Source organism: Pteropus vampyrus, unplaced genomic scaffold (assembly GCF_000151845.1).
Source record: "Pteropus vampyrus isolate Shadow unplaced genomic scaffold, Pvam_2.0 Scaffold151, whole genome shotgun sequence".
NCBI lineage: Eukaryota > Metazoa > Chordata > Mammalia > Chiroptera > Pteropodidae > Pteropus > Pteropus vampyrus.
Genome location: NW_011888932.1, coordinates 2,898,409 through 2,925,828, shown reverse-complemented (window position 1 = coordinate 2,925,828; position 27,420 = coordinate 2,898,409). Strand labels below are relative to the sequence as shown.

Genomic DNA, 27,420 nt, shown 5'->3' with positions numbered 1-27,420 from the left:
CTTAAGGATAGGAAACCATTAGGCAAAGCTTTTTTTTTTTTTTTTTTTTTAAGGCAACTTCTAAGGAAAATCTAGGTTTTGAGAAAATTGAGCTTCCATGCATGACTATTCTATAGGAAGGTAGTCCATGTCATGTGATTTCACTGACCCATAAATAAAACTTTCCCAGTATGGCTCAGCTGGAAGACTGACTCACTTCACTTCTCTCACAGATTCATGCTCTCAATTCCCAGGGCACCATCTCTACTATTAAGATTCTAGTTAGGCAGGGCAAGGATTCTATAGTATGGTCCACTCCATGTTCACCCAAGGCCACTGAATTTTCTAAGCTGTGATTTTCAAGTACAACAAGCACCCAAATGTGATGTTTTGACTACAACAGACTGAGAAAATTTGAGTTAGCACATAACCCTAAAAAATTCAACCTAGAAGAGAATCTAGTAGGTACAGGAGGAAACTATAACACAGAGAGGTTAAAAAATTAGTTCAAGGCCCCACCATACACAGAATATAGTCTCCTAATTCGAAGATTGCTAGACTTCTCTTGACTCCTTGGCATACCACCTCTTAGATAGTCTAGACTGGCTAAACTTAAAAATAATAATTAGCTAAAAAGCAATCAAAGTATTTTCAATAAGAATAAGGTGAGGCAATCATGTGAAGTTCTGACATCATTTATAGAATTTTGAGCCTATTAGCAAGAATAAAATATCCCACATATTTCAAAGGCTAGGCCTAATGTAGTTCAAACAAGCTCCAAACATCAAGTCACTTTCACAACCACCCAAGTTCTAGGATGCTTTGTCTGGGACATCAGCCAGGTTGGCAAACAAATCATTATAAATTGCAAAGGTATTAAGTGCCCTCTTGCCTTTGGCAGTAAACTCAAAGCTATTCAAATATATTATAGTAAAACTAAAATATAGTTACCAAAGCCTCAGCCAAGAAGAGGGAGTGAAGTCTAGGTGTGTCTTTTTTTTTTTTTTAATTTGTTTAGCTATTCCAACTTTTGTATTCTTTCCTTGTGAAAGACAAACCTAGGAAAAAATAAAGAGGGGGAGGCCTAGCCATAAGCTTATAGATAAAGGAGAGAAAAAAAAGTAGGCTGAGATAAAGAAATTTGAGCACGTCAATGCTAGACGTACTTTGAAAACTCATTATAACAACTCAGGTTCAAAATGGGTCAAAAAAAAAAGCACTAATTCTCTTAGGTTTGAGTCAATAAAAAGTAAAACTTTATTCCCTCTCTTTCTGTCCATGTACATGTTTCCATTTCTCTCCCAGTTAACTGAGAGACAAAGTTCTTCCACCAACCTCGACCAGGCAGACAGATCAAGTACACTGGAAACACACCCTTTGTCTGATAAATCACTTGGAAGATAATGGAGAACTTAACAGTCTTTCAAGTATATGAAGATATGAAGTATATGAAGGACAGCAGCCACTTTATCTGTTTCAACAGAGAGGGCCAAGAAGAAATAAACTTAAGATTACATGAAAGAGCTTTTCCTAACACATCGGAAAGGAATTTCAGAATACAGGATAGACACTGTAATCGTATATCTGAGACCAGAATTTGGCATTCTGTTCTTGGGTTTTCTTTCCTTTTCTCTCTCTTTTTTCCCCCCTAATAATGACAGTAACACCTTACACTGGCATCATTTCCAGTTTTCAAATTCCTACTACATATATTCCATTCTCTCCAAGGGGTATGTGTGGGCTGGGGGAAGGGGGGTTCCCATACATGCCTACTTAGGACAGGGTAATGAACTAAACAATTATGTGTCTTCAACCACTGGGTCTGTTAAATATTTCCTATTGACTAAGCTACAATAATGCCAGTTTCTCCCTTAACCCACTTCGTACTCTCTAGAGCCTCCTACAAAAAAAAACAAGATTTATCCAGACGGCAAATATTAAGGGGCTCACTAAATGCTTAATCAATTAATGTAACTAACCTAAGTCTTAGGCAGAAGCTGACATGGATTTGAGTACCACCTCTTCCACTTTCTGACTTTCAAAACTTGGACAAGTTGTTTACTCTTTCTGAAATCAGTAACTGTTTGCATTTGAAATAGAACTCAAATCCTTAGCATAATGCCTGGCACATAAAAGGAGCCCCCAAAAGTGTGCTATTGTAAGTCTTATTTACCAATAAATTATTGTCCTTAAGGGGATATTTTTACCCCTTCCTAGTAATTTAAGGAACCATATCAGACATAATCCTGTGGTTTCACTGGTAGTGAAAAAAAGCAGCTTCCACTTGGTTAAATTCTAGGGTTTAGCTTATAAAATAAACTGAAAGTAAAAGAAAGTGTAAAACCTTTGTCTAACAAAACTTTAGGGTGTTGTCTGCAAACTGGAGAATTGCTATCCTTTATAAATAAATCCTGTTTGTGACAACTCTTCATGATATGTCACTAATACAGCTTGACTTGTTCACAAATAATGTAAAAATTCCCTTCAAATTAACAGAAAGCAGAGAAAGAAGATAGTTGGGGCAGATGAGAAAATTTCATGTGTCTTACCAGGCAAAGCCAGAGACACAACAGCGCCACTTTACAAACCCCTACCTGGTCTCAAAGAAAGTTATCTAAAGCATTAACTAAGAGGATAAGAAGCCACCATTGTTGAAGGCTTAAAGTGATCTACTTTCACTAGGGCTCAGGGTAGTGGGGCCCTCATTGAAAATGCAAAATCCCCAGCTGGGGGTAAGAAGAAGAGAAAATGTTTAAGATGCTCAGCCCTGGAGTGCCAAGACCAAGGGTCTCCCTCTGCATTCCAACGCACAGCCTCCTCCCCTCCCCACTCCCCAGCCCTCCCTCCCATTATTCAGGAGCAGGTCCTTCCCAACTCTGCCATTCGGTGTCAGGGAGACTTAGGAAGTCCCCCAGAACTACTAAGAGATGGAGAAATACACAAAGGCTCCCTTCTACAAAGCATTCTTTCACAGAGGCAGCCGTGTCTATTAAATGCGTCCCCTGAACGTGCATACACTTTTATAAGGAGATTATGAGGACCACAAGCTCACTCAATTAGCCCCACAAAATGTGTTTAAACCCACTGCAGAGAGAAGAAAAAGGTATGCGTGGCAGGGAGAAGACTTAATACTGGTGGCAGGGGGCCTCCTCTCTCCTTGGTAATTCCCAGGGGAAAAGAAGGTATACATAAAACTGTCCAATAGGGCTGCTGCAATTCCTGGGTGTAGCTAGTTGGCAGCTGCACAATTCCTTTCCTCCACTTGCATTCTCATAATGCCAGCTGTGGGCCATAACACATTCAAAGTACTCCTTCCTATATTTCAGTCATAAGAAGACAGGCATAACAATTCCCTGTGCAGTAATATGGGTTTTTCAAACAGCTCCTCAAATCTTTGGAAGTAGGAAGTACAAAATGTAATTGAGTAATTTTCTAATAAAACTGGCGATACATTTTCTCAGAATATTTAACAGTATAAGTGAGGTGCCTAACTATATACATTTGAGTTATTAAACCACTCATGGGCCATCATTGGCTTAATGAATGATTAAGCTTTATTCATTCATTCTCCAGGAGGAAGTAATCATGAAACTCATTATTTCATGATTACTTCCTCCTGGAGAATGAAGTAGTTACACAAAGAACGAGTCTACCTACCCATAGTAATAATGGGATATCCATTTATTTACCTAAATATACGGAAGATAAAATAAGAAATTTCTCACTCAGAAAGTATTTTTGAACTCTGATAGTAAGATATGGAATTATTTTATAATTCACAATGAAATTTTAGAGACAGATCATCCGATATAACAACAGCTCTGTGAAGTATTATTTACTCTCATGTTATAGGTCAAGAAAGAGACCTATTAAATGAATCCTGGGTCTTTGCTTCCAAATTCATTCATTCATTCGTTCATCTGCTGTTCATTCATCAGTCCGTCTGTCTGTCTGTCTGTCCGTCGGTCCATCCATCCATCACTACTGAGGGCCTACTCTTGTCTGGGCACTGTAAAAGGCATTGAAGATTCGAGGAAAGCAGACTTAATTTTTTCCCTTAAGCAGCTCACAAGGGCAAGTAGAGAATTCTAAGGGGTCACAAAGGAGTAGTACTCAAACCAAATAGAGATAAGAAAACAGACAACTTTCTAGTATTAGAAACTAGACTTGGTATAGACAACTAATTCAATGCTATAATTAAGTCCTCAAGAACAAACCCAGTGTTCTCTTCACACCACAATGCCTTCCATGACTCACCCGTGTTAAACTAGGTTAACAACAAAAACATAGACCTGATTGCACTTGTTCCAGGAAATAAATAGCTGCACAGTACGTATGGAAAGTCCCTGTAGTAGGGCTGTCTTTTACACTTATGCTAAATCTAAAGATAAGTGAAATAAAGTAAGTGCCAGCATGATGCCCCTGTCCACAAGTAGGTACTCCATAGAAGGTAGCATACTATTCCTGTGTGACAAAGAATTTCAAAATGGGAAGCTACCTCCTATGATGAGCAGGAAAACTCACTCCTGTGAGATGAGCCTGGAGAGATCTGGAGCCGGGATCCTTTTGGTCCAAAGGTACCAGACGAACAAACACGTGGATAAAGGCTTGGAAAGGGAACACGTAGGCCAGAGCTGCTGGTCAAAGGCCTGCTCTAAGGAAATAATAAGGGAACCCAACTCCATGCTATCAGAATAAAGGCTATCCTTCCCCATGTTTCTCAAGTTATAAAAATGCCCTTAATTTCTCAAGTAACAAAGATCTCCAGTGGGCTTTCACTAAGGATAAAACAGCCAGACACACAGGCTGTTTATACTGCAGCTACAGAATATCTTCAACACTCCTCTTTCTCCCAAATGAATATCTCCAAGATAAAAAAATTTTTTCATTTTTTTTATCCCAAACTTTTTCAAAAGTCCCAATCATTTTAAATTCTTGGGGAAATATTTTGAGAGTCCTAGAGTTTCAAACCATCTTTAGTCAAGAAAGAAAACTAAGGAAAGATCTTTTAAGGAAATCAAAGACAGTATATGATTTTAACACAAAAAGAGCTTGTGTCTCACTGTTCATTTTTATTAATTTCATAAAATAAGGGGGCAATCTTTGAAGAAAGGTATCTCATTGCCCACTGCTTTGGGTCACTATATAAAGGATCTTGACATTCATGGACTGAACATTTAACATCTGTACCATTTGAAAGCAAACCCTGCCCAGGTCCTAAAGCAGGCTAAGAAAGTTGAGTCTTAATTAATATCATAGTCATAGCATACTGGTCTCTATGGACTTAAGACAGGTTTGATTATTTACTTACTTTTTAAAAATTATTTAAGCCAAGTTTTCCTAGATTTCTCTTTTAATTTAGCATGAAGACCTCATAGGGTTGAAGTTATACTGAAAATAAACAAACAGGAGCTACATTTTGAACATGGAAATGTTATTCTGCACCTATATTCCCAGCACCATGTGCTGACATCCCCTGAGAGTACAGCAGAGAGATTTTACATAAATGCTTTCATGTGGTGTTCGCCACAGTCCTTTGAGGTCGCTAGTACTATCCTCCACCCTACCCCCCATTTTACAGATGGAGAAATCAAGGCTCGGAAACCGAGTCACTCAGCCTTTGTACGACGACTTTGTAATTGAAAGACAAAATATTTTTTAAGCTCACTGAACGGAGAAAACCGTGCAGAATGCAGTGCTTTTGCTAACACAAAGTGCATCCCCTCCCCTCAGATGTCTGAAGGGCACACACATCTTCTGAGAGATGGAAACTCATCAGCTTGAGGAGAAAATGCCAGGTTTAAAGTGAGGCTTGTTAGGGAGGGAGCTATCACAGATTATTAATTTAGCCTTCTCTCCCAGAGAGTGTTTGATGTAAATGGCAAGGGTTCAAAGGTCAAAGAGGAAGAAGTATGTGCTTTAATTTCTCCCCCCTAGAGGTGCATGAGTGTTTTCTATTAACAAAAACCCTGTAGCCAACAAATCCTGGGCTTGGATCAAACAGCCCTCCATCTTTTAAGTTATAACATCACAGGGAGGCATTTCCAGAGGAAACCAGCCCCAGTCAGACCTGCAGTACTGGGGAGAAAGCTCTTCTGCCTTTTAGGAATTTGAAAAGCATCTTCCTTTTTGCTGAAATTGCTTAGTGACAGACAAAAATGTCCCCAAATAGTGATCTACAGACAGGGACTAAATTGAAAAAAAACAAAACAAAACAAAACAAAAAAAACCCAGAAGTAAGTAGGGGCTAAAATAGAGCCATTTGTACCTGAAGAACTACTCCCTTTGGCCAAAGCTATTAGAAACAGACATTAGTCCACTGGGCTATGTCTGAGTTAGATAATCAATAGCCAATACTTAACCTGTACTACAATATGCAGTACCTAGTAAATGCTCAATAAATAGTAGCTAATAATATAACATTCCCTTTTTCCCTTCCCTTAATCAGGTAGGAGATTCGTCCTACTCATTTTTCATCCTCACACACCTAGGACCCTCACTGCTGCTCCAAACCTATAAGTGACTGGTAGAGCATTAAATTCTGAAGACCTAGCAACATATTCCTTCATAAAGAAAAGGCTAACACTTTGTGAGACCTCTGACATCAGGCACTGTGCCAGATATTTTCACAGTACTTCTCTTGTAATTTCACAACCATAAATGTACCTCCAATTTTTACAGTTAGACATTTGAGGCTCAGAAGGACAGTGAGAAAGCGTGCATTAAAAATCTGAGGCTTTTGTGAGTTGGCCGGGGAACTGGGTTGGCTTTTATAACCCTTCTGGGTGAATGTTGTTCCAAACAACAGACTTTGAAATGAGTTTTGTAAGCCAGACTGTTGTAAACTGAGGATAGCTAGAATCATTCACATCTCTTGTCACCTTCAGGAAGGCCTTCTGCACTCCTTAAAAATTGCTTTTAGTTTGAAGCAGATCTACAAAGCCTTCAAAAGGTAAGTGTCCCCCTTTCCTGACAGGACAGTCCCAGGAGACGAGAGTAGAGTAAGTCTAATGCAGCTCAGTGGGGAAAAAAAAAACCTCTAAATCTCCGATATGGGTTTTTATGGGACACAGAGAGGAGGAGTAAAGCATAATAATTGTTTACAGACCACTTGTGAGTCTTCTAAAAATGCCATAAATAAGAAATGTGGCTTGGGAGAGACTAGTCTGAAGAGTTTATCCCTCAGACAATCCGTCCAGGCCCCATGAAAAGTCTTGGCTATTTCATTTGCATAATATCCCTGAACACATCCCCCTCCCCACAGTTCCCAGCCTGTTTACTAATCTTCCCAGCAGAATGTCTGCTCCAGGAAAGCAGGATTGTATTTTGTTGACTTCTCTATCTTCAGCATCTACAAGAATGCCCAGCTAGCAGCAGACTTGAAATATATGAAATGAAGGATTTATTTCATCATTTACTTAATTTTCCTGATTAAATTGTTTAGATACAAGAATTATTTCTAAAGTTTTAAAGGTGTTATATGGAGATGTGAATGTTTCGAGGAAAAGGGCATTTACAGAATTCTAATGTGATCATCAAACTAAGAATAGTCCAATGTCTATACAATTTTGGTTTTGGTCTGATAACTAAGAACCAGTATATAAAAATAAAATTCTAATGACATGAAAGATACCTAAAATTACAGAATAAGGCACACTGCTTGGTAGATTATATGCACATTTTAACTGTTTTCAAAGAATTGATGGAGGAACAATAGCATTTACGGTCACGGGCTTCCCATCTCTTGCTTCAATGTCAGATAGTTTGGGAAAAGGCACCATAAACCCCTACTTCAATTTATGAACATGCTAAATGAAACTTCAACAAGAAATTCACTCTGCTACATTCAATGCCTATAACTCTTGAATTAGATCAAATAGAAGACACATTTTTGGAGGGTAAACTAAAACAGGATACTTATCATTCTTCACCTTCTTGATAATATTTTACTGCTGTGTCATGAGATGCTCTAAACAATAAATTCTCAATAACTTTGTCCAAAATAGAGGGTAATTATTCTCGTAACTATAAATCCCCAAAAAAACTGTTTCTTAAAATCCAATAAAATGTGTACTTATATTCATTTGAAAATATATTAACCATTATTTAGTTTCAATCACTAAATGAACTAAATGCAGGCTGTAATTAATAATCACATCCCAAAGTAGCAATTCTCTTCATATTTTTTTTCCTAAACATCGTCATGGAATAGACACAGTCCATCAAGAAATTAGGGTAGGGCAAATAGACATTGGTCAAAAAACTAAAATTTTCAAAACACAAAGTATAAAGTATCTGCCCCCAGGTGCTTAGAAATAAGATTGTGTCTGAAACACATTGCATCATGAAACAATGATTAAAATGTATCTGTAATAATGTTTATAAAATGTACACTCCACCAGCACGGTTAATTCCAAACCATAATCACCCCATATAAAGCTAAAATTATATTCTAATATATAAAGTATTAGAATTGCCTTCTATACTAATTGCTTTAGATTCTTCCACTAATCAAGTAAACAGTTCCAAATTATCGTGCTAACATGACAACATCAAGTACGTCCTATGTTTAACTTTAAATAACTTAAAGATTTACAAATAGTGTGAACTTCATGCACAGTTTGATAACCCTGCCTCCATGATGGGAGAGGAGTCCAGCATAAACAAGACACTAGCCAAAAGGATCAAAATCATTCCCATATTCTACTGCTAGAATGATAACAGGGATAACCGTAATGAATCGTAATGAACGGTGTTAGCCACTGCTGCCCAAATCACTAGATTGTACAGCAGTCATGAAATGGGGTGGAATCAACCTCAAACCCAGCTCTAGGAGTAGGTCCTGACTGGCACAAACTTATGTAAATCCAATCAGGGTGAACCCCAGGCATCCTCCAATGAGTGGAGAAGGGAGATGTCTTCTTCTAAAAAGTGTGATGTGCCCCTGAAAGGCCTGGAATCACTACACTCATTTTATGACAGGCAAAACCAGCTTGAAGATTAGCTAACACCTAGATGGTTACAGAGCCAGGAGAGTAACAGAGGGGGAAAAATGGAGGCAGGGTTATCAAACTGTGCATGAAGTTCATGCTATTTGTAAACCTTTAAGTTATTTAAGCCAATAAATTATCCTTATTCTTTAAGGCTGTTTGAGGAGAGATGGATTGTTACTTACAATTCAAAGCATCCAAACAGTCCCAGATGATGATGATGATGAGTCTGTCACATATATACACTGTGACCCTTAACAACCCACCCAGGGTGAGGCAGGCATTACTTTTCTATTTATAAAGTAAGAAAACTGAGGTTATAAAAAGGAAAAAAGGACTTGTCGAAAGTTACATTGTTGGTAAGCTAAGACCCCAACTGCCTTTGATAATTAATGTCTTGGCACAGAATATCTATAAATATGAAGATCACCAATGTTGTCTCATATTTTCTATACTGAATAGTCTTATTTTTATTTTATTTTATTTTTTTGCATCTTTATTCTGTTGCAGCTGTCCTACTTTTTTTCAAATCACAACCCTGACCCATTGGGCCTTTGTTGATGTACATCATTAAATACATTTTATCATATTTAAATGAAATCACAAAGGTAAATGTGGCAATACCACCCTATGAAGAATAAATACTTTCATTACTCTCCCTGCCTCCATGTCTGCCTCCCTTCATTCCCCAATCCTCACCACCACCACATACAACTAGGCTAGGGTATCCAACATCTAGAGGTATGTTTCTGAAGTAAAAGTCAACTTCCATCACTCTGGTGCCTAAAATCCTCCAAAGGCTTCCCATTTCAGCCAGAATAAAATCCAAACTTTTGGTCTCCACAGCGATCCTATCACCTCTTCTCCTCCTCCACTCCCAGCCTCCTTCAGCACCTCAAACACACCAAGCTCATTCTTCTCTCAGCCCCTGTGCGTCCTACTCCTTCCTGCAGCTCCTTCCTAGGCTGTCTGTTCCGGAGTCATGCCTCAGCTCAGCTCAGCTCAAATAGCAGTGCCCCTACCACCCCCACCGCCCCCAGCCGGGGGGCCTCCTTTGAACACATTATCTCCTTCATAGAACTAAGCAGGGTCCAACGTTATCTTTAACTTTTGCATATTTAATATCTATCTCCCTCTTCTAGAACATAAGCCTCTCAAAGGCAGGGACTCTGTTCTGCTCATCATTGTACTCCCATACCTAGGGCAGTGCTGGGACAAAACAGAGTGAGGTCAGTAGTTATTAACAGGCTGATTGACTGACTAAATAAATCTAAGAAACTACATGGGCCACTTTAACCCAAACTTTTAAATAATGCTTTGCTTTTAGCTGAAAACAAGAACCGCAAAATCCAGAACTGTTTTAAAGATTTCTTATCCTGGATTACACTTTTTCTAACTGTGGGTATCATTATTCTTTAAGTAATGAAAGCAAACCTCTTGTGGGGACGATGTCACTTAAAAAAAACTTTTTATTGTTGGATTTTGGGGGGCCTTCTTAGGGAAAAAATAGATCTGAATTTTAAAAATTTCACCTCTCAGAACTCAACAATAAGTATGCACATTGAAACTTTTGGGAGTAATGGAAATGTTATAAAACTGAATGGTGGTGATCACTGTACAAAAATTTACAGACTTAATAAAATCAGTAAATTGTTTTTTAAAGTCAACAATAAGGAACCAATCCAATTTAAAAATGGGCAAAGGTTTTGACATTTCACCAAAAAATATATACTAATGGCAAATACACACATAAAAAAAAATGCTCGGCACCATTATCCATCAGGGATAGAAAACCACAAAGAGATACCACTTTACACCTTTTACAATGGCTAGCATTAAAATGACTGACCCAATCAAGTTCTGGTAGGGATGTGGAGCCATTGCTAGTGGGAATGCAAAATGATATAGCCTCTTTGGAAAACAGACTGGCAGTTTCTCACAAAGTTTAACATACACTTAATATATGACATAATAATCCCACCCCTAGAGACTGGAAAACATATGTTCAAAAAGAAAAATTTGTACGTGGATAAACATAAGAATGTTTGTAAGAGATTCAGAACCTCGAAAAAATTCAAATGTTTTTCAATTGGTGAATGAACAAACTGGTATACATACACAATGGAATTCTATTCAGCAATAGGAAGGAATGAACTATTGATAAACACAGTATCAATGAATCTCAAATACATTACACTAAATTTAAAAAATCAGACTCAAAGTGCATACCATAATGCATCCATTTATATGATATTCTAGAAAGACAAAATTACAAAGATGGAGATGGTTTTTAGGGGTTCCAGGTGAGAGGGTGGGGGTGGACTGACTACAAAGAGAATTTGGAGGGAGTGATGAAACTGTTATGTATATTGGTTGTGGTGATAGTTACATGACTGTGCATTTATCAAAACTCATGAACTCTACACCAAAAAGAGTACGTTTTCACACTCATAATAGCCATCAGTAAGATGGCTATTATATATATAAAAAAAAAAGTGTTGGCAAGGATGTGGAGAAATTAGAACTCCTGTGCATTGCTGATAATATAAAACAGTGCAGCCACTACGGAACACAGTATGACTGTTCCTCAAAAAATTACACATAAAATTATATGATATAGCAATTCCACTCTGAGTCCAGACCCAAAAGAACTAAAGCAAGAACTCAAATATTTGTATACCTATGTCCATAGTAGCATTATTTAAAGTAGCCAAATGATAAAAGCGCCCAAGTGTCCATTGATGGATGAATGGACAAACAAAATATGGTAAATACATACAATGGAATATTATTCAGCTTTAAAAGGGAAGGAAATTGATTCAAGCAATAAACATGCATGAACCTTAAAGACATGGTAAGTGAAATAAGTCAGTTAGTTACAAAAGGACAAATATTCTGCGATTCTATTTATACGAGGTAAGGCGAGGAGTCAAATTCATAGAGATCGAAAGTAAAGGGTAGTTGCCAGTGGCTGGGGGAAAGGGAAGTGAGGAATTACTGTTTAATTGGTACAGAGTTTCAGTTTGGGAAGATGAAAAAGTTCTGGAGATGGATGGGGTAAAGCCAGCACAACAATGTGAATGTATTTAATGTCACAAAACTGAGTAAAAATGGTTAAAATAGAAAATTATGCTATGTATATATTTACAATTCTTTAAAAATAATAAAAGCTTGATACACTTCATAAGATTTTTGTTCTAAAATTTCAAAGTCACATTAAAAAGTGATCATTGCTATTTGCGAGGTGGTAAGAACAGTATATTTTACTGTATATAAATCTATGAATGAATGAATCAATCCGTGTAATACAATGGGGAGGAAGTATATCTGAATCATTACTACAGGAGTTCATTACAGGCACACCTCAGAAATATTGCGGGTTTAGTTCCAGACCACCGCAATAAAACAAATATCACAAAAGAGTTGCACAAATTTTTTAGTCTTCCAGTGCATATAAAAGTTATGTTTACACTATACTGTAGTCTAATACATATGCAATAGCATTATGCCTTAAAAAACAATGTACATACCTTAATTTAAAATACTTATTGCTAAAAAATGCTAACCATCATCAGAGCCTGTTGGAAAAATTGCGCTCATAGACTTGCTCAACCCAGGGTTGCCACAAACCTTCAAATTGTAAAAGATATAATAGCTACAAAGTGCAATAAAGCAAAATACAATAAGCAGGGTTTGTCTGTATTTTGCTCAGAGTTGGCTCTAGCCGTTTTATTATTTTGCCAAGAGAAAAAAAATAACATGGGAAGCATAAGTCTTTTTTTAAATTCTAGATATAAAACAGTGAAGGTATATTTCAGTTTTTTCTCCATGATGTATTTTAATGAAGCTGGAGTCTCCCCTCTCTCTCTACTGGAAGAGAAACAAATGGCCTGCCAAAGACGATCCAACTTCCAGACCTCTACAGATCCAGGGTCTCTCACCATGCATCTTTACCCTTCGAATGGGTCTTCATTTGTAAGGGCGTGACTAAAAGAGTTAGTGGGAAACAATTTTACTTGCATTGATTAGAAATAAGAATCCAAATTACTCACTTGCATCACTCTTCTGCTGGCATGCTAAAAGTCAGCTCCTGGCTTTCTCTCAGTTCTTCAAGTATGCCAGAGTCCTGCCTCTCAAGATCTCTAAACGAGCTCTTCTCCGTTGGCACATTAGTCCTCCAACCCTCCTTTAATTCTTGGTTTTTCCTTCTGCTAGTCCCCCAACTCCTCTGATTGGCTCCTTTTCCTTCCGCTAGCCCCCAACTCCTCCCAATTGGTTCCTCCTCCTTGTTAACCAACTCCTCCCCTGATTGGCTCCTCTTCCTTCTGCAAGCCCCCACCTCCACCTCCGATTGGTTCCTCCTTTTCATTACCTCCTCAGATTCCTTCCCATACCACCCAGTCCAGAGTCAATCACTCCCACTCATCCTTGTCCAACAAAATTTAACTGAGTGAGTCTTAGTGCCAAGCACCATTCCTCAAGAAAACTGCATGCACTGAACAATATCAAGCTTACCTGGGGCAGGGATGTGCTTGGAGTGTTGGAGGTACTGTGTGGGGGTGTGTGTGTATATATATGTGCGCACATGGGAATGTGAAGGGTGGAAGCTTGGTGAGAGAAGGGGAGGTAACAGATAAGGCCACAAAGATATCGGAGGCCAGATCACATCCAGCTGTGACGGCCACTGTAACTTTACTACAAGTTAGATGGGAACCTTTAACGAATTTTAAGCAGAGAAGTGACATATCTAACATATTTTTAAAGGCTCTCTCTGGTACTTTAATAGTCCTGGCTCCTTCATAACACTACTAAAAATTTATATTTATTTATGTGATTATCTCTTTAATAACTATTTCCCCTAGTAGGTGGTATATTCCCTAAGAATAGGAATTGTCTCTTTTTTTAACCACAAACCTGGCATATAATATGTGCTCAATAAATAAATTAACCAATGAATTTAACCTGTAGGATAAAGTAGCTCTAAGCACATAATTTGCAAGTATGCACATTTTTGTTTTTATATTCCTAAATGTCCTCAATATTTGGACCCCCGACTTTCTCTAACATGAAGAAATTAAATGACGGAAGCACCTAATAAGGTCCTAATGTGCTTGATACCCTGCTAGACACTTTCATCTGAAACACTGACAAATCTTTAGTAACAAGTAAAGACTCAAGACATTTCACTCTAAGTCTAGCATAAATAATGAAATTAACACAGGAGACATAGTAGTAAAAGTTAAACTAGAATAGAAACTACCAGAAAGTCTACTGTTTGAAGATGGGCATACAATTTCCCCAGTCCAAACATTTTGAGCCCTCACCACATACCAGTGACAGTGATAACAAAACCATGATTATACAGATGAATAAATCTGGGCTCTTTCTTGTGGGAGCTCATGCTCTAATAACTCTCATTTATATAAAGCTTTACTGTTTGCAACTCTTGTCCACATTATCTGAATGTACACATTTACGCAAATGAAAATTTCCAGGCCTCCTTGATGGTCACCTGAATTTACATTATCTCCAGGATCTCAACCCATAACAAATGAGATTGGTTTACAATCAGCAGAGTCTAGTCCCCTCCAAGGTTACCAAGGGGCAAATATCCCCATTTCTCTGAGTCAGTGAAATCAACTCTAGATCCAATAGCCGAGATTGTCAAAAACCTCAATTCTGGTTTTCTCCAAAACTGCCCAGGGCAGCAACAACCTAGTGAGTTTCCCAGGGAGGGAGCAGATCAAGCAGCAAAGAACAAAAAACTGGCTCTCCTGCATTGGTCAAGGGCAGCTGTCATTCAGAGAGGCCACTATCCAAGCAGAATACAGCACCCAAACCACTTCAGCACTTCCTGTCTCTGAGCTGCCAAGAGAAGCACTGGCTTTGGAGAAAGCCAATCAATAAACATGGAAGAAATTGGGACAAGAGAGTTCAGTATCTTGGCAGGGGCACAGGGAGCAATCAGGTGGACAAAAAAGTCCCATGAAGTTTCATCTGAGTTAGAAAATGACTGAGGATGGACAAGAAACCCAACAGGTCTTTCTACACCACTCATTTTCCAGAGATAAGTGTGATGATCACAGAAAAGCTTTTAGAAAATTTAAATAAACACACATATTCCACCAATAAGGCCATAAAAATATCCTTAAACCATTTATAAATATTGTATCAGGGAGGTGATACACTTCAAAATTTCTTCAAATATCTTTTCATGGTTATACATAGCACAATAATTGTCAAGGCTTTATGGCTTCCCTGTGATTTTTTTTTCTATATAGAATTCGCACTTTATTTTCTAGTGACATGAAAATATGAAGACTATTTTAAGCTGGCTATTATTTATTTTATACACGGAATCAGAGCAGACTGATGAATCTGTACTTCAGAGTGTTTATGAATCATTAATTTCTAGCCATTCCTCCTTTAAATTAAGATTTTTTTTAAAAAAAGAAACTTGGCTATCATCTACTAGACTTAGTTTGTCTTGTTCCCTTAACATTCGCCTTATCAGCTCTGCCACAGCTGAAGTGATTCCAAATTGCTTTATGACACACTTGGATTTTCTCCTGCTAATAATTCCTCCTTCCTGTCCATGACTGGCAGGCTTCTTCAACACTGCAGTAATGTGGGACAGCTAATTATCTACCAATCCACCTTGCTATTCCACACTTGGCAACTTTTATCTGCACAGGACAGCTGCACTCTCCTCGTTTGAAGTAAAATGTCAGTCTCTGCTAATGCAACAAGACTTACATCACTAATGATGTCTCCACACTTTGAAGAAACAACTCAAAGCCTAATTAAAAATTCAGATTCATTCTCACTAGCGTGTGGATTTTCACTGCCCTTCCACCAAGGCCTCGGAGTAGCTTTTAAAATACTCTATGCAAAAATAAATTTAAGAAAATATCCAAGGGGAATGAAGAAAAAAGTGCAGCAGTCTTGGTTCTTTGACAGAGTCTTTAAAATAACTGTTATAGTTCGAACAGAACCAAGATGTTATCACATGTAATAGATAAGAATTTACTCTACTGGCATCTATCCTACGATCATAATAAAGCACATTATTTCCAAGGAACTGTGGACCATAAGCTACTTTTCAGTTGATCCATTCTGGTATTGAGAAACTTTTCTAAATGTAACTAACTCAGAAGTCATTTGACTATATAAATCTGAAAAACAAGAAATTTCTTTTGAAATCAGGGCAAAGAGGGCAAGGTAAAGAGGCATTTGCATGACATCATGGCATCTTGTTTCATTATCAAATCAAACAACAACTCCTTTAAAGTAATACTGCTACTGCAATTTTCACACACACAAATAGAGGGTAAAGGAGGAAAGAAACGGAAGAAATGAGAAAGAACTTCAAATTTCTAATGTCTATGAATGGCTGCAGAGAGATGCAGGTCCTGAAATTCAATTCTAAAACAGAACTTTGCCTGAAAATTATAGGTGGAATCTCTTTCTGTAGCTTTTACACAAACAAACATAAAAAAAAAACAAAGCTGTTCCTCCCCTCAAGTTTTATATTCTTCTTATTCTTTATCTTTTTAATAAAAAGTTAATTTTAGTGGTTGGTGCAGATTCACAATTATAAATAGCTATTGATCATTTAATTTTAGCTCTTTCAAAAAATATCTAAAACACTGTAGTAAGTCTAAGATTTTATTTCTTCAGTGGCTCACTGACTTCTAGGTATTTAAATAACTTTTTAAAAAGCCAGTCAGCTGTCAAATTAGACTATCAGCTTTAAGTTCTCAGCCATAACGTAAGCCAAACACTTTTTTCCCCCCCAAAAGAGGAATGAATGTAAAGATTCTTAAGTAATGTCGCTTTCCATTGCAAAGCGACCTTCTCTTGGAAAAATGGCGCTCCCACAGGATACCACAGTATTGTGAAAAGGGTCAAAAAGCCAAGAGCCCTAAGACCAAGATGAGTTCTAAGCCTATCACTTACTACTGGTGTGATCTCCAGAGAGTCACTTCCCCACAGCGTCTGTTTCTCATCTATAAAAGGAGGGATTTAGATCTGACTTTCTCTCTGGTCCTTCCCAGATTTCATGGCACCCAGTGATCTGTGTATCTGAGAGGTCAGGGAGAAAAGGCATGCCAAGGGCAGACCTGCTGAGCCTGGATTTGTACAACCCATCAGGGCGGACCACAAGACCACAGTGGGAAGCCAGCCAGCCTGTCTGTGAGCCAGAAGCAGGGAGACCACAAAGCAGGCCCTACCCAGAACTGAACTTGGGAAGCAGAGCCTAGATATGGAGCAGGCCCTGGCAGCTGATGGCTGCAAATGGAGTCTAAATCCTAAGTCACTTCAGCTGAGTTTTATAGGTACCATGCTTTCTCCAGATCCCTAGTTCCTCTATCCCAGAGCACATCTCCTCTAAATATAAGGGAATCAGGCAGAGGCAGCAGCTAGTTCTCAACTCAAACACTGGTGAGCTACTGCCAGTCATGTTGAGAAAAAGGGGAGAATCTATTTAAGATGCATGCAAAGAGAGAAATCAGGTACTGGCCACATTGTTTGAGTCCTAATCTAGCCCTGCCCAAAGATCTATCACAACCTGTTCAATCATGTAAGGCAGTAGGTTCCTTTCTTGTTCAAGCCAGTATCAATTGGTTGTTCTGTAACCTGCCATGTAAGAACTCTCAAACATAAAGTATCCACAGATCTCGCAACTTGACCTCGGTCTACTTCTGACCTTGTCCTTCTAGCTTTCTAAACTCCAAACCTTAATGCCATCTTTCCATTCCTCAAAGGTGCCATTACAAAGGAGTCTTCCAGAATGCCACTCTTGGACAAACCACCTCTTATTCATTCCACTTTTTCCAGGAGATCAATCCCTTTCCACTTCCCCCAAAAAGGTTAACAACCCTGACATACTTTCTCCAAGCATTTGGAACCTCCTCTCTCATAACATTCATTGCATCAGAAATTAACTGATATGGATATCTCGGACCTAACGTAGTGCCAAGCACCAAATAAACGTTCAACAACTATTTATATTAGTAACTATGATGACAGGGAGCTCATCTCCCAAAGAAATCCAACTTAGAACTCTTCTATCAGAAAGTTTTCCTTTCTATTACACAGAAACTTGCTTCCCCATAACCTTTACATACAAACACCAATTTCATCTGCTGGAACACACTGAATAATTCTAATCTAGACACTGCAAATTGGTGGCCTCTGGCCTGATCCAGCCTGCAAACATGTTTGGTTTGGCCCACATGGTGGTTTTTTTTGTTTTGTTTTAGTTTTTTGTAAATTAGTTGCCAACATTTTAAGGATGAGGAGATTTCATCTAAAAGCCAGATATCCAGCTTCTCCTGAAAAAGAGTCATGTAGCAACACTAGATCCACATTGCTACTGGGCAACAATTGCAGCTGAGTGGCACCTGCCTCCCTTCAGCCCTGACACGTGCCCTTCATTTACAACAGCAAACACCATTCCCTACTGATCTACAGCTGGCCCACCTCACTCATTTTTGTCTAACTGACCTCTGTAAACATTAGATTCAGCAACTCTGGGTATAATCTAGATTCCATATTTTAGTATTTCTTGCTATGCTGTTTTGACCTATACAAATTGGTTTAGCCTCCCTTATAAGGGACATGAGCTCTCAGAGGAAAAGCTCTGGATGTGGATGCCCTGGATGCTTCTCCTGCCCTCTTCCAGCCTCCAGTTCTGCAAATTGAGGCACCCAGGCTGATCTGCTAACAGTGATCATTAGACAAATATGTATATAGTCCAGCTTTTCCTCTTCAACCCTTCCCTCTTTTCCACTCAAAGATGATCTTGCCTTGTCCCTTTTTCACTCCTTCCTCCTCTGGGAAGGGGAGAGAAGAGGAGTAGGGAGAGGACATGGCCTATGCTGCGTGGAACCTCTCACCCTTGTGGGAGAGAGCCAGGCATGAATATGAGAGCCAGATGACATGTATAAGGGGGAAAAAAACGGGTCTCAGAAAAGCTTCCCAAAAGAAGCTTGACATTGCATCTGGAAAACTGGGAAGGTTGCTGGGCAAAGATACTAGTATTTGTAAAGGGCTAGGGGACACAGCAATGGGATGTCATCATAAAAAATTTAAAGTGTATACCCTCTAAAATATTTGTATTTATTTGTGATTGCAAATGCTATAGATCAGTGTACCATATATTATGTATATTATAAAACATTTTTAAAATACAGAAATTAAATAAGGATGCAAAAAAAAATGTTATGAAGTTGTATATATCTGGAATTTGCTTCAAAATAATCAAGGGAAGAGGAAGAGCAGGTAGAGGCAGAGATGAAACCAGCCTGTTAATAACTATTTAAGTTGGCTAAGAGATCCACGGGCATTTTTCTGCTCTTCTTTACTTCTGTATATATTTTTTTCAAATCTTTGTGCTAAAAAAAAAAATTTTAAGCAAATAAGTAACTATGAATAGAAGGTCTAATATTTTCTTCATAAATCCTGAAGGATGATTTTGTACCACATCCCTGAGGTCTGTTTGATAACCCCTGAAACAGAGAACTGCTCACATTGAAATCTACAGGTTATGAAGATGAGATTTCAGTTTCATTCAGGCTTGGGAGCTACATATTTGTTGTTTTCCAGTTCTGTGCTCTGACTCTAAACAGATTGTCCCATATTTATTTGTTTACTGACTTCCTATATTAGACTTCGTGTTAGACATTTATCTTTTAAAAGATATTTCCCTCCATTAGCCAAATGAAGCATGAAGACACGAAAGTTCAGAGCAATTTAAAATTGTGCTGGAAGTTATGTGGTTAATAACTAGCCAAGTCAAAACTGTTGTCTCTGAATGTCAACTGTAATTAAAAAATTAAAATTTTTAAGCCTTTGTTCTCAATTGTCCCTTCATATTTTGAATTTCAACACATTTTTACGCAAAGTTCAAAGATACCCAAAATAAATCCCACTGCACATAATACCAAAATTCCAGAGTTCTGCAAGGTTCCTGTCTGCTCATCCACTTAAGCTCAAGGAAGGAACTCCTCAAGCAGCAACCAGAAATAGCACCAAGTTATAAAGTGTGAAACCATCTCCTTCCCCTCCCCCTGTCACCCTCCAGACTCAACTATGGTTGGCAGGAAAAACATAAGCACAGGAGAGGATGCTAGCTAAGACAGGTATTAGCGGACAGGAAGTAAAGGAAGTCTTAAGCACAAAAGGGACAGTCCATCCGAAGTCATTCGACATGCTTTTCCTTGGGCTCATTCTTACCAAATTCAGCTCAGAGTCACCCATCAATAGTCAGTTTTCTTCTACAGCAAATATTCAATTTCAAGAGAGAGCAAGGCAGCAGGTTTTGCACTAGGGCTTATTTTGTACACAAGGCATAGAATCAAATCACATTATTTGCAAATACAGGTGATTTCCTCCCGTCCCCCAAAACACTCTCTATTGCCTAAGTACACATTCAAAACATCTAAAACATACCATCCCTCGTATGATGGACACAATTTACAGGAAAATATGAATACTACCTAAACATAACTGCATATCAGCATGCAGCTATAGGAGAGCCACCAAAATGTTTATGTCTGTTAACCACAAAAGCTTCCAGGGGTGATGGCCAAAGAAACGAGGTAAGACATGGGCCATATGAAGAGGTACAAGTCACAGCCACCTCCTATTGATGCACTTAAGATATAACCAACTACCTTGTCCAGTGCTACCAAAGAATTATTAATGACTGATGAACTAACTGATTTGGTTACCATTCATGCTTGAGGCTGCTGCTGCTTTCAAGATTGGCCTGCGTGTGTGGACGGTTAACTGAAAAGGCTGAGGGAGGAGCAGCCACCATCCATGACCTCGCCAGATGGGATTGGACAGGCCTCCTCTGTACTCCCATAATGCACTGTGCCTCTCTCTACTAAGGTACTAACCCACAGCATTCTAACACCTCTGACTCTGACTAATCTCCTGTATCTAACATCTCTTTTTGTATCTGTCTCCATAATCAGCTGAGAGGTTAAGGGGACACACCAAGCCTTATTTATCTCATATCCCCAGCTTAGCCTAACCCAAGGCCCCTCACAGAGCAGAAGCACCACCTCCCCGCCCCCAAGTTTGTTGAGCATTTGTCACAAAAATGAACAATAAATTTATACAATGCTGTTCTACTGCATACAAAGGCCTCCCCTTTCACTTTCAGTGCAGCTATTACAATATTACAATGTTGCTCTCTATTTTCAGCCAACACCTCACCTTAGTTGAGCTCTCTGGTTCCTGAAATCGCATCTGTCCTGGCTGCTGCTCTTTCTTCAATTTGAGTTGAAGCTCTAGTTTGTGCTTCTGGTATTTCTTCTGCACCTACTAGAAGGACCCCCACCCGCACTCCACTTCCAGGCTGCATACAGGAGCTGTCTGACCAACCTGCTAGTGTGTCTGCCAAGTTCACAGGGACTATGCCCAGACCGGCAGAGCTGTGTTAGAGCTAACATCAAGGCGGGCACACTGGCCGTGTGCCAGGTTCTTGCTGTTAGGAAGCCTGTATTGTCATATAATGTTAAATGGGCCTTATAAGTGCCTGGTGAAATGGCTCCCAGAGCCAGATATGCCTTCTAACAAGCAGGCATTGTTACTTAACTGTTTTACCTGTGCAATCTTACCCCCTCCTTCAGACTGTAAATGTCAGGGGGCTGTGCTAAAAATGCCTCCTTGTAAATCCCTAAACACCTAGCATAGCGCTCTGTGCACAGTAAGTTTTCAATACTTCTCCATTTAAGAACAACCACATCCATCAACATTTCCCAACCCCAGCCTCACATTAACAGGTGCCTTCACATGCACTCTTTTCATTAGGTCCACAAAACAAATCTCTGGAAAGAATCATTCCCAAATTTGCCAACGAGGATCATCCAACTTTTAAATGGCAAAGCTGGAACCCAGTATAGAGTTCCTTCCACTCCATGATGCTGCTGGATAAAAACTTGTTGCATGAGTGAATAAGAAGCAAGTCTCCTTGGACACAGCCAGTCTCTGCTTCCCAGATCACAACGTAGATGGCTCTACTCCACCAGACCCCTGAGGAGACAATGATTAGGTTTTTGACTTTGACCCATGATGTATGATGTCTGCTGCCAGGGGGGCAGTTTTCAGTGGCAGCTTCCCAGGGCACTAGCAAAATTAATTGGCGCAAATAACTAAAAATTTTTCAATTTTCGTCATTACTAAAAAGGAACAAGAACAACAACAACAAGGGTAGACAGTCTCTACAAGAAAATCTTTTCAAGAAAATCTTAAAGACGGACTGTTTCTCAAACTGTCTCCTCTATCAGCAGGCACAAAACTATGTCGTGGGAAACTACAGTGCTGAAAGAAGGCCTGGTTTTTGTTTTTGTAAAATTACCCTTCGCAACCTCTGGTGAGCAGTACTGCTGCCATTTCAAATGCTGCAACAGGCCTCGTTTCAGGACTACTTTGCAATTTCCCAAAATTAAAAATTGTCTTTAGAGAATTTTAGGCACAGCAGAAGCAATTTAAAGGTCTGAAAATAGGCTTTTAAAATATATACTGACTTACAGAAAGTTTCTCATTAAATAAGATGCTATCCTGAAAGGTCTGCATTGAGCTGGAAATGCCAAGGTCAAATGAAAGGAATCAATCCCTTAATCAAGGGAGGACATTCTTTTCCTGCAGATAAAAGCTCTCCCCAGTCCCCTCATATGGAAGCCTGACCTACTCACCTTAATGCCCACATGAGGCTTCCTACCTCTGAATAACAGATTAGCTCTACAGCTATAAAATCCAACATTCCACAAGGGAGGACTATATAATCTGCACTTTAGGTAATTTACCCCGCATAATTTCAGTCCTACTGAATAAATCCCAAAGGTTTACAGAGGAAAATGTGAGGCTCAAAATCTTTGTTCTAAGGGTCAAAAATCTAACCTGTCTTAGATTTTATTTTACAAGTATCCCCCACCCCGCGGAAAAAAAGCTGGAAGCCTAACAAAATTAAAAAGAGACTCTTTCTCCAATCTTCCCAGACGGAGGCAAGTGGTAGATCATGTACAGCTCAAGAAGAGGAATTTAAATACAGTATGTGCTTCTCCTTTCAAAAAAGGAGAGAAGCCACTTCACATTTTGCCAGACAAAACCCTGTCCCCAGGGAGCCAGTTTCCACAGTGAGGTTGCAAAGGTGTTAGAAAGAGGCCAGTTGGGAGGAGATAAAGGGCCATTTGGGCACAAACCCCCCACCGATCAGAGCTTTTTTCCTAAAGTGTCTCCTTTTCAACAGGGAAGCCTTTTAAAACTACATTTGCTTTGGATCCCTACCTGAATGACAATGTGTTGGGATCCGATTTCACCTTTTGTCAAGGATCGGGTGAGAAACAGTAAAACTGCTGTCAGCATCTTAGAGAAAGCAAGCCCTTAGCTTACATGGGGGGAAATCCCTAAGATCCCTTGTCCAGCCCTAGTGATGGGGTGAAGATGACAAATGCCTACTAATCATACAAATGCAGTTGAAAACAGAAACATGTTAAATTTCCTTTATTAAAAGAGGTGTCTCTATGCAAAAACACAACTGTTTGTGCTCTGAATTGAAACATTCACCACTGAAAAACAAATCCTAGGTTTTTCTTAACATTTTAGTTTCATTTCCTCTAAAAGTCACTTCACTCCTAAGTACTCTGTCAGCAATCATCAGAAATCAGAAAATACATATGGAAAAAATTATAACTGAATCTAAACCTGAAAGATCTGCATAGAAAAGGACAGTTAAATGAGGTAACTTAAAAGCTTGTCTATTATTATGCAAATGAAGGCTCCGACTCTAGCACTTCAGGGCCGGGTGTCTGCAAATAAATACTGTACAGAATTATCTTTGGAGCAAACCATGCACCTTCAACCTCACCTCGCCAATAAAAAAAAAGTCTCAATTATCTTTCACTACAGTAGAAAAGGTCTGCGGAACTTGCTAAAGCAAGGAAAACTGTATCATCCTGGGAGGAGACTGGGGAGGTCGTAGGGAGGGAGGTTAAAAAAAAAATGTCAGAAACCTGAATACCACCAAAGTGACTCAAAACGCCTCTCATCCGCAGTGGTAGGTGGAAGGGTGGTCACAGTAAAATCGAATTCAGAAACCTATTCCAAGAACATATTCCTGGAAACTTCGCTCTTTCGAAGACCACGTTCTTCACCCTTATTGTTTTTAGGATGCATAAGAGAATAAGGTTGCTTTCCAGAAGAATGTTAGAGCAAAGGTTTCAGACTTGTAATGTTACCTCAACCTCTCCTACCCGAAGGGGCCTTTCTGGCCAAGTCGGTTAAAATAACGGCGGGATAGAATCTCCAGGTGGTTGCTGTTTAGCAATTTTTACTACTGTTGGTTGTTAGCAGCATCTTCAGGATTCTTTATAAGCCGCGCTTAATCTTTCTGAAGCCCCCTTCCTCTATTGAGGAGGACTCACACCGTGAACAATCTAAGGAAATGGGAAGCCCTTTTCCTCCCCTCCAAAAGGCATATACAAAACAAACCAAAATCGCACAGCGGACATTGTGCAGCCAACAATGGCAACAGCAGAAAGCAACAACAAAAAATCTCCCACACAGGACAAGAGTCGGGAATCTACGAGGAATCTACCACGCCAGCCCCTCCCCCAAAACACCCGCGCAGGGAGAGAGCGCGCGGAGTCAGCACCCCCGGCGGCTCTCCGCCGGGACCCAGGTGGCCCAGGAGCAGCTGCGCACACTCTGGTGCCTGCCCTCGCGGCGCCCATCGATGAGCCTCGGCCGGAGGATCACGAGGAGGTGGTCAGGGGAATAGGCTGGGGGCCTCGGAAAATCGCACTAGCCCGGCGGGGCCGTCTGCATCGGGATGGGTACACAAAGAGGGAAGGGAAGTTTGCAGTGGTGGCGGGGTAAAAAACAGGACGGCGGTGACAATTCGTGCAAATTAGAGAAGGAGTTTCGAGGGAAAAGGAGAATCCTTGCCGAGATAAAGGAGCTGTGCGGGGGGAAGGGGAGAATGGGCTCCGTGCAAAGGGCAGCGGCTTCTGCAGGAGAAACGGAGGGTTACCTGAGTGCAGGGAAGAGTTGGTGTGTTAAGTTGGGAGGGGATCGGGGGTCCTGTACAGAGAACAGAGGGATCCGGCGGAAAAAGGCGGGGGGTGGGGTATGTGCATGCCAGGAAGGTTGGTGCACAGTCAAGGGGAACTGTACTGGGGACCCAGTTCTGCGCAGAGAGGCAAGATGCCTAGCAAGTTCGAGGGCTTAACGGGGACCCCATACCTGCATGGTGACGACACCCAGCTCCTCGGCCGCTAGCCTCCGCATCTGGCTCGCCAGCACTTGCGCCTCATCCAGGATGGAGAAGTCGGCGTCGGCCGCGGCACCCAGGAGCCAGCACGCGACGAGGCAGAACAGCCAGAGGGACGGCCGCAGCGCTCCGGCCCCAGGCCGGCCCGGCGAGCCCGGGCAGCAGCGGGCCAGGGCGGCCACCCCCGCCGTCTCCTCTTCCTCCGGCTCGCGGGCCATGCTGCCTCCCCCCACTCCCCGCCAACCGGCTCCAGGCGCCGGGAAGAGGGGAGGGAGCAACGGGAGGTGCGCCCAGGGCCCGCTCGGCGCACCCCGCAAAACTTTCTTCCCCTTGTGCAGGCGCCTCTCCGCGCTGCGGCGGCTTCCAAACTTAGGGGGCGCCCGGCTACAGCGCGGGAGCGCGGGCGGCCACCATCACCCGGCTCTGGCGGCTGGCGGGAGAGGAGGCGGCCGCCCGAGCTGTCTCCGGGACCCCCGCGCCGGCGCAGCCCCCGCGGTGCGGCGGGCGTCTCGGGGAGCGGCGGCGCCTGCACCCGGTCGCGCGGGCCGCGCGCCTGACAGTCGGCGAGCGAGCAGGGAGCCGCCGAGCTCTCCCTCCCCGGAGTCCCCGCTCAGCGAGGCGGAGGCTGCCAGGGCGGGCGGGCGGCGGCACCCAGTGGAGGCGGAGCGGCGCCCAGGCTGCTGCGCTGGGGCAGCCACCCGAGCGAGGAGGGAGAGGAGGAGGTTTAAAAAAAAAAAAAAAAAACTGAAAGAAAGAAAGCGGTGGGGGGAAAGGGAGGTGTCTGGTGCCACCACGCTGCGCTCCGGCTCCGCGCACTTCCCGACTCGGCCGCCGCCGCGGCTGCGGTGATTTATGGAACGAGCGAGAGAGGCGGGGAAATTCCCCCAGTCGCCCCTCCTCCCTTCCCCTCGCTCCCGCCCCAGAACCGGCCCCCGGAGACGCAGGGGGCAGGAGAGCAGGAGAGCAGGCTGTACTCGGGTACCAGCCCTGCCGAGGGTGGGGTCACTTGGACTTTCTGGTTGCCGGGGACAGCCACCCACCGCAGCTCTCACCGCCTCCACCAGCGCGAGGGACTCCGGGATCCCACATGTTCAAGGTTCCACCCAACGAAAGTCCTTTTAAGTTCTAGGACGCTGGCTTTCTGCCTGGCAGAGATTTGGGAAGGAGGGACTGCTGTTTGTGCGTCCACTGCTTTCCCTCGATGTTGTTAATAACAATAGCTATAGCACTGATTGGATCAACAGATTTCTTTTTTTAACTAGCTACTCTGTGCCCGGCACTGCGCTCTGGGATTTGTCTACATTATCCTTTAATCCCCACCACATCCCTATGAGGTACATATCTTTATCTCAAATTTTTAGGTAACAAAGACAGACTTAGAGAGGTGGAATAAATTGCCAAAGGTCACTCCAGGGATCAGAAGCAGATTCAGAATTTCAGCACAAGTCTGACTGCAAGGCTCTTGCTCTTAAATACGACATAGTTCTTTCCGTCTTTGAAAATGAACCATCTGATCCCATCAAAAGCAAAAACAAAAACAAACCCCACAAAACTGCTGAACCAGAGTTCACCCCCACACATTTATTTTCTGAAGCATGAGGAAGCAAGGTTAACCTTCCTATTTCCCCCTGACTGCTGGCTCAGGCTCGCTGAGAAATCACCTGTTGGAAACACCTGGAACCAATGGGTAAAAAAGGAGGTGTGTGGTAAAGCCGCCATTTTTCCTTGCAAGCGTTGTTAAGGTTGCTGCTTGTGGCTTCCTAGAGAACAGAGCCATGCCCAGGAAGATTAAAACTACCTAGCAGAGGTAGTAGCAGGACTAGAACCTGCATATAGTGCTCTTTTCAAAACCTTCTGTTTTAGTTCTTCGATTATATTATATTAAAAACGCACCTCCTGTAAGCTTTTCCTGGCCCATTTTATCTCTTGTTTGTTCCTCTATTCTGAATTCCCCAATCAGTGTTGTCTCTGCTATACTATATGTTTTCATTTTGCAACACTCTCCTTTCTATGCCCCCTTGAGAGAGGCACACTGAAGTCTTGCAGCACCATCGTTTAGTATCTGCGGTGTTTGTTTTATGTAACTCACACATACTAGACCTGAGTTAAGCCTGCTGAAGAGCCCAATCCACCTCTTTATCATGCACACTTAGCTCAGTATCA

At 41.2% G+C, this 27,420-nt stretch overlaps 1 protein-coding gene across 1 annotated transcript in view; it reads right to left on the bottom strand.

Annotated features, from left to right (window-relative positions):
- Positions 1 to 26,017, bottom strand: part of CACHD1 (cache domain containing 1) — a 213,431-nt gene extending 187,414 nt beyond the window's left edge. The window contains exon 1 of the mRNA XM_011369568.2: positions 25,230 to 26,017. Coding sequence (XP_011367870.1) covers positions 25,230 to 25,475 — 246 coding nt within the window. The 5' untranslated portion in view covers positions 25,476 to 26,017. The remainder of the gene's footprint in view (positions 1 to 25,229) is intronic.
- Positions 26,018 to 27,420: the final 1,403 nt, after the last annotated feature.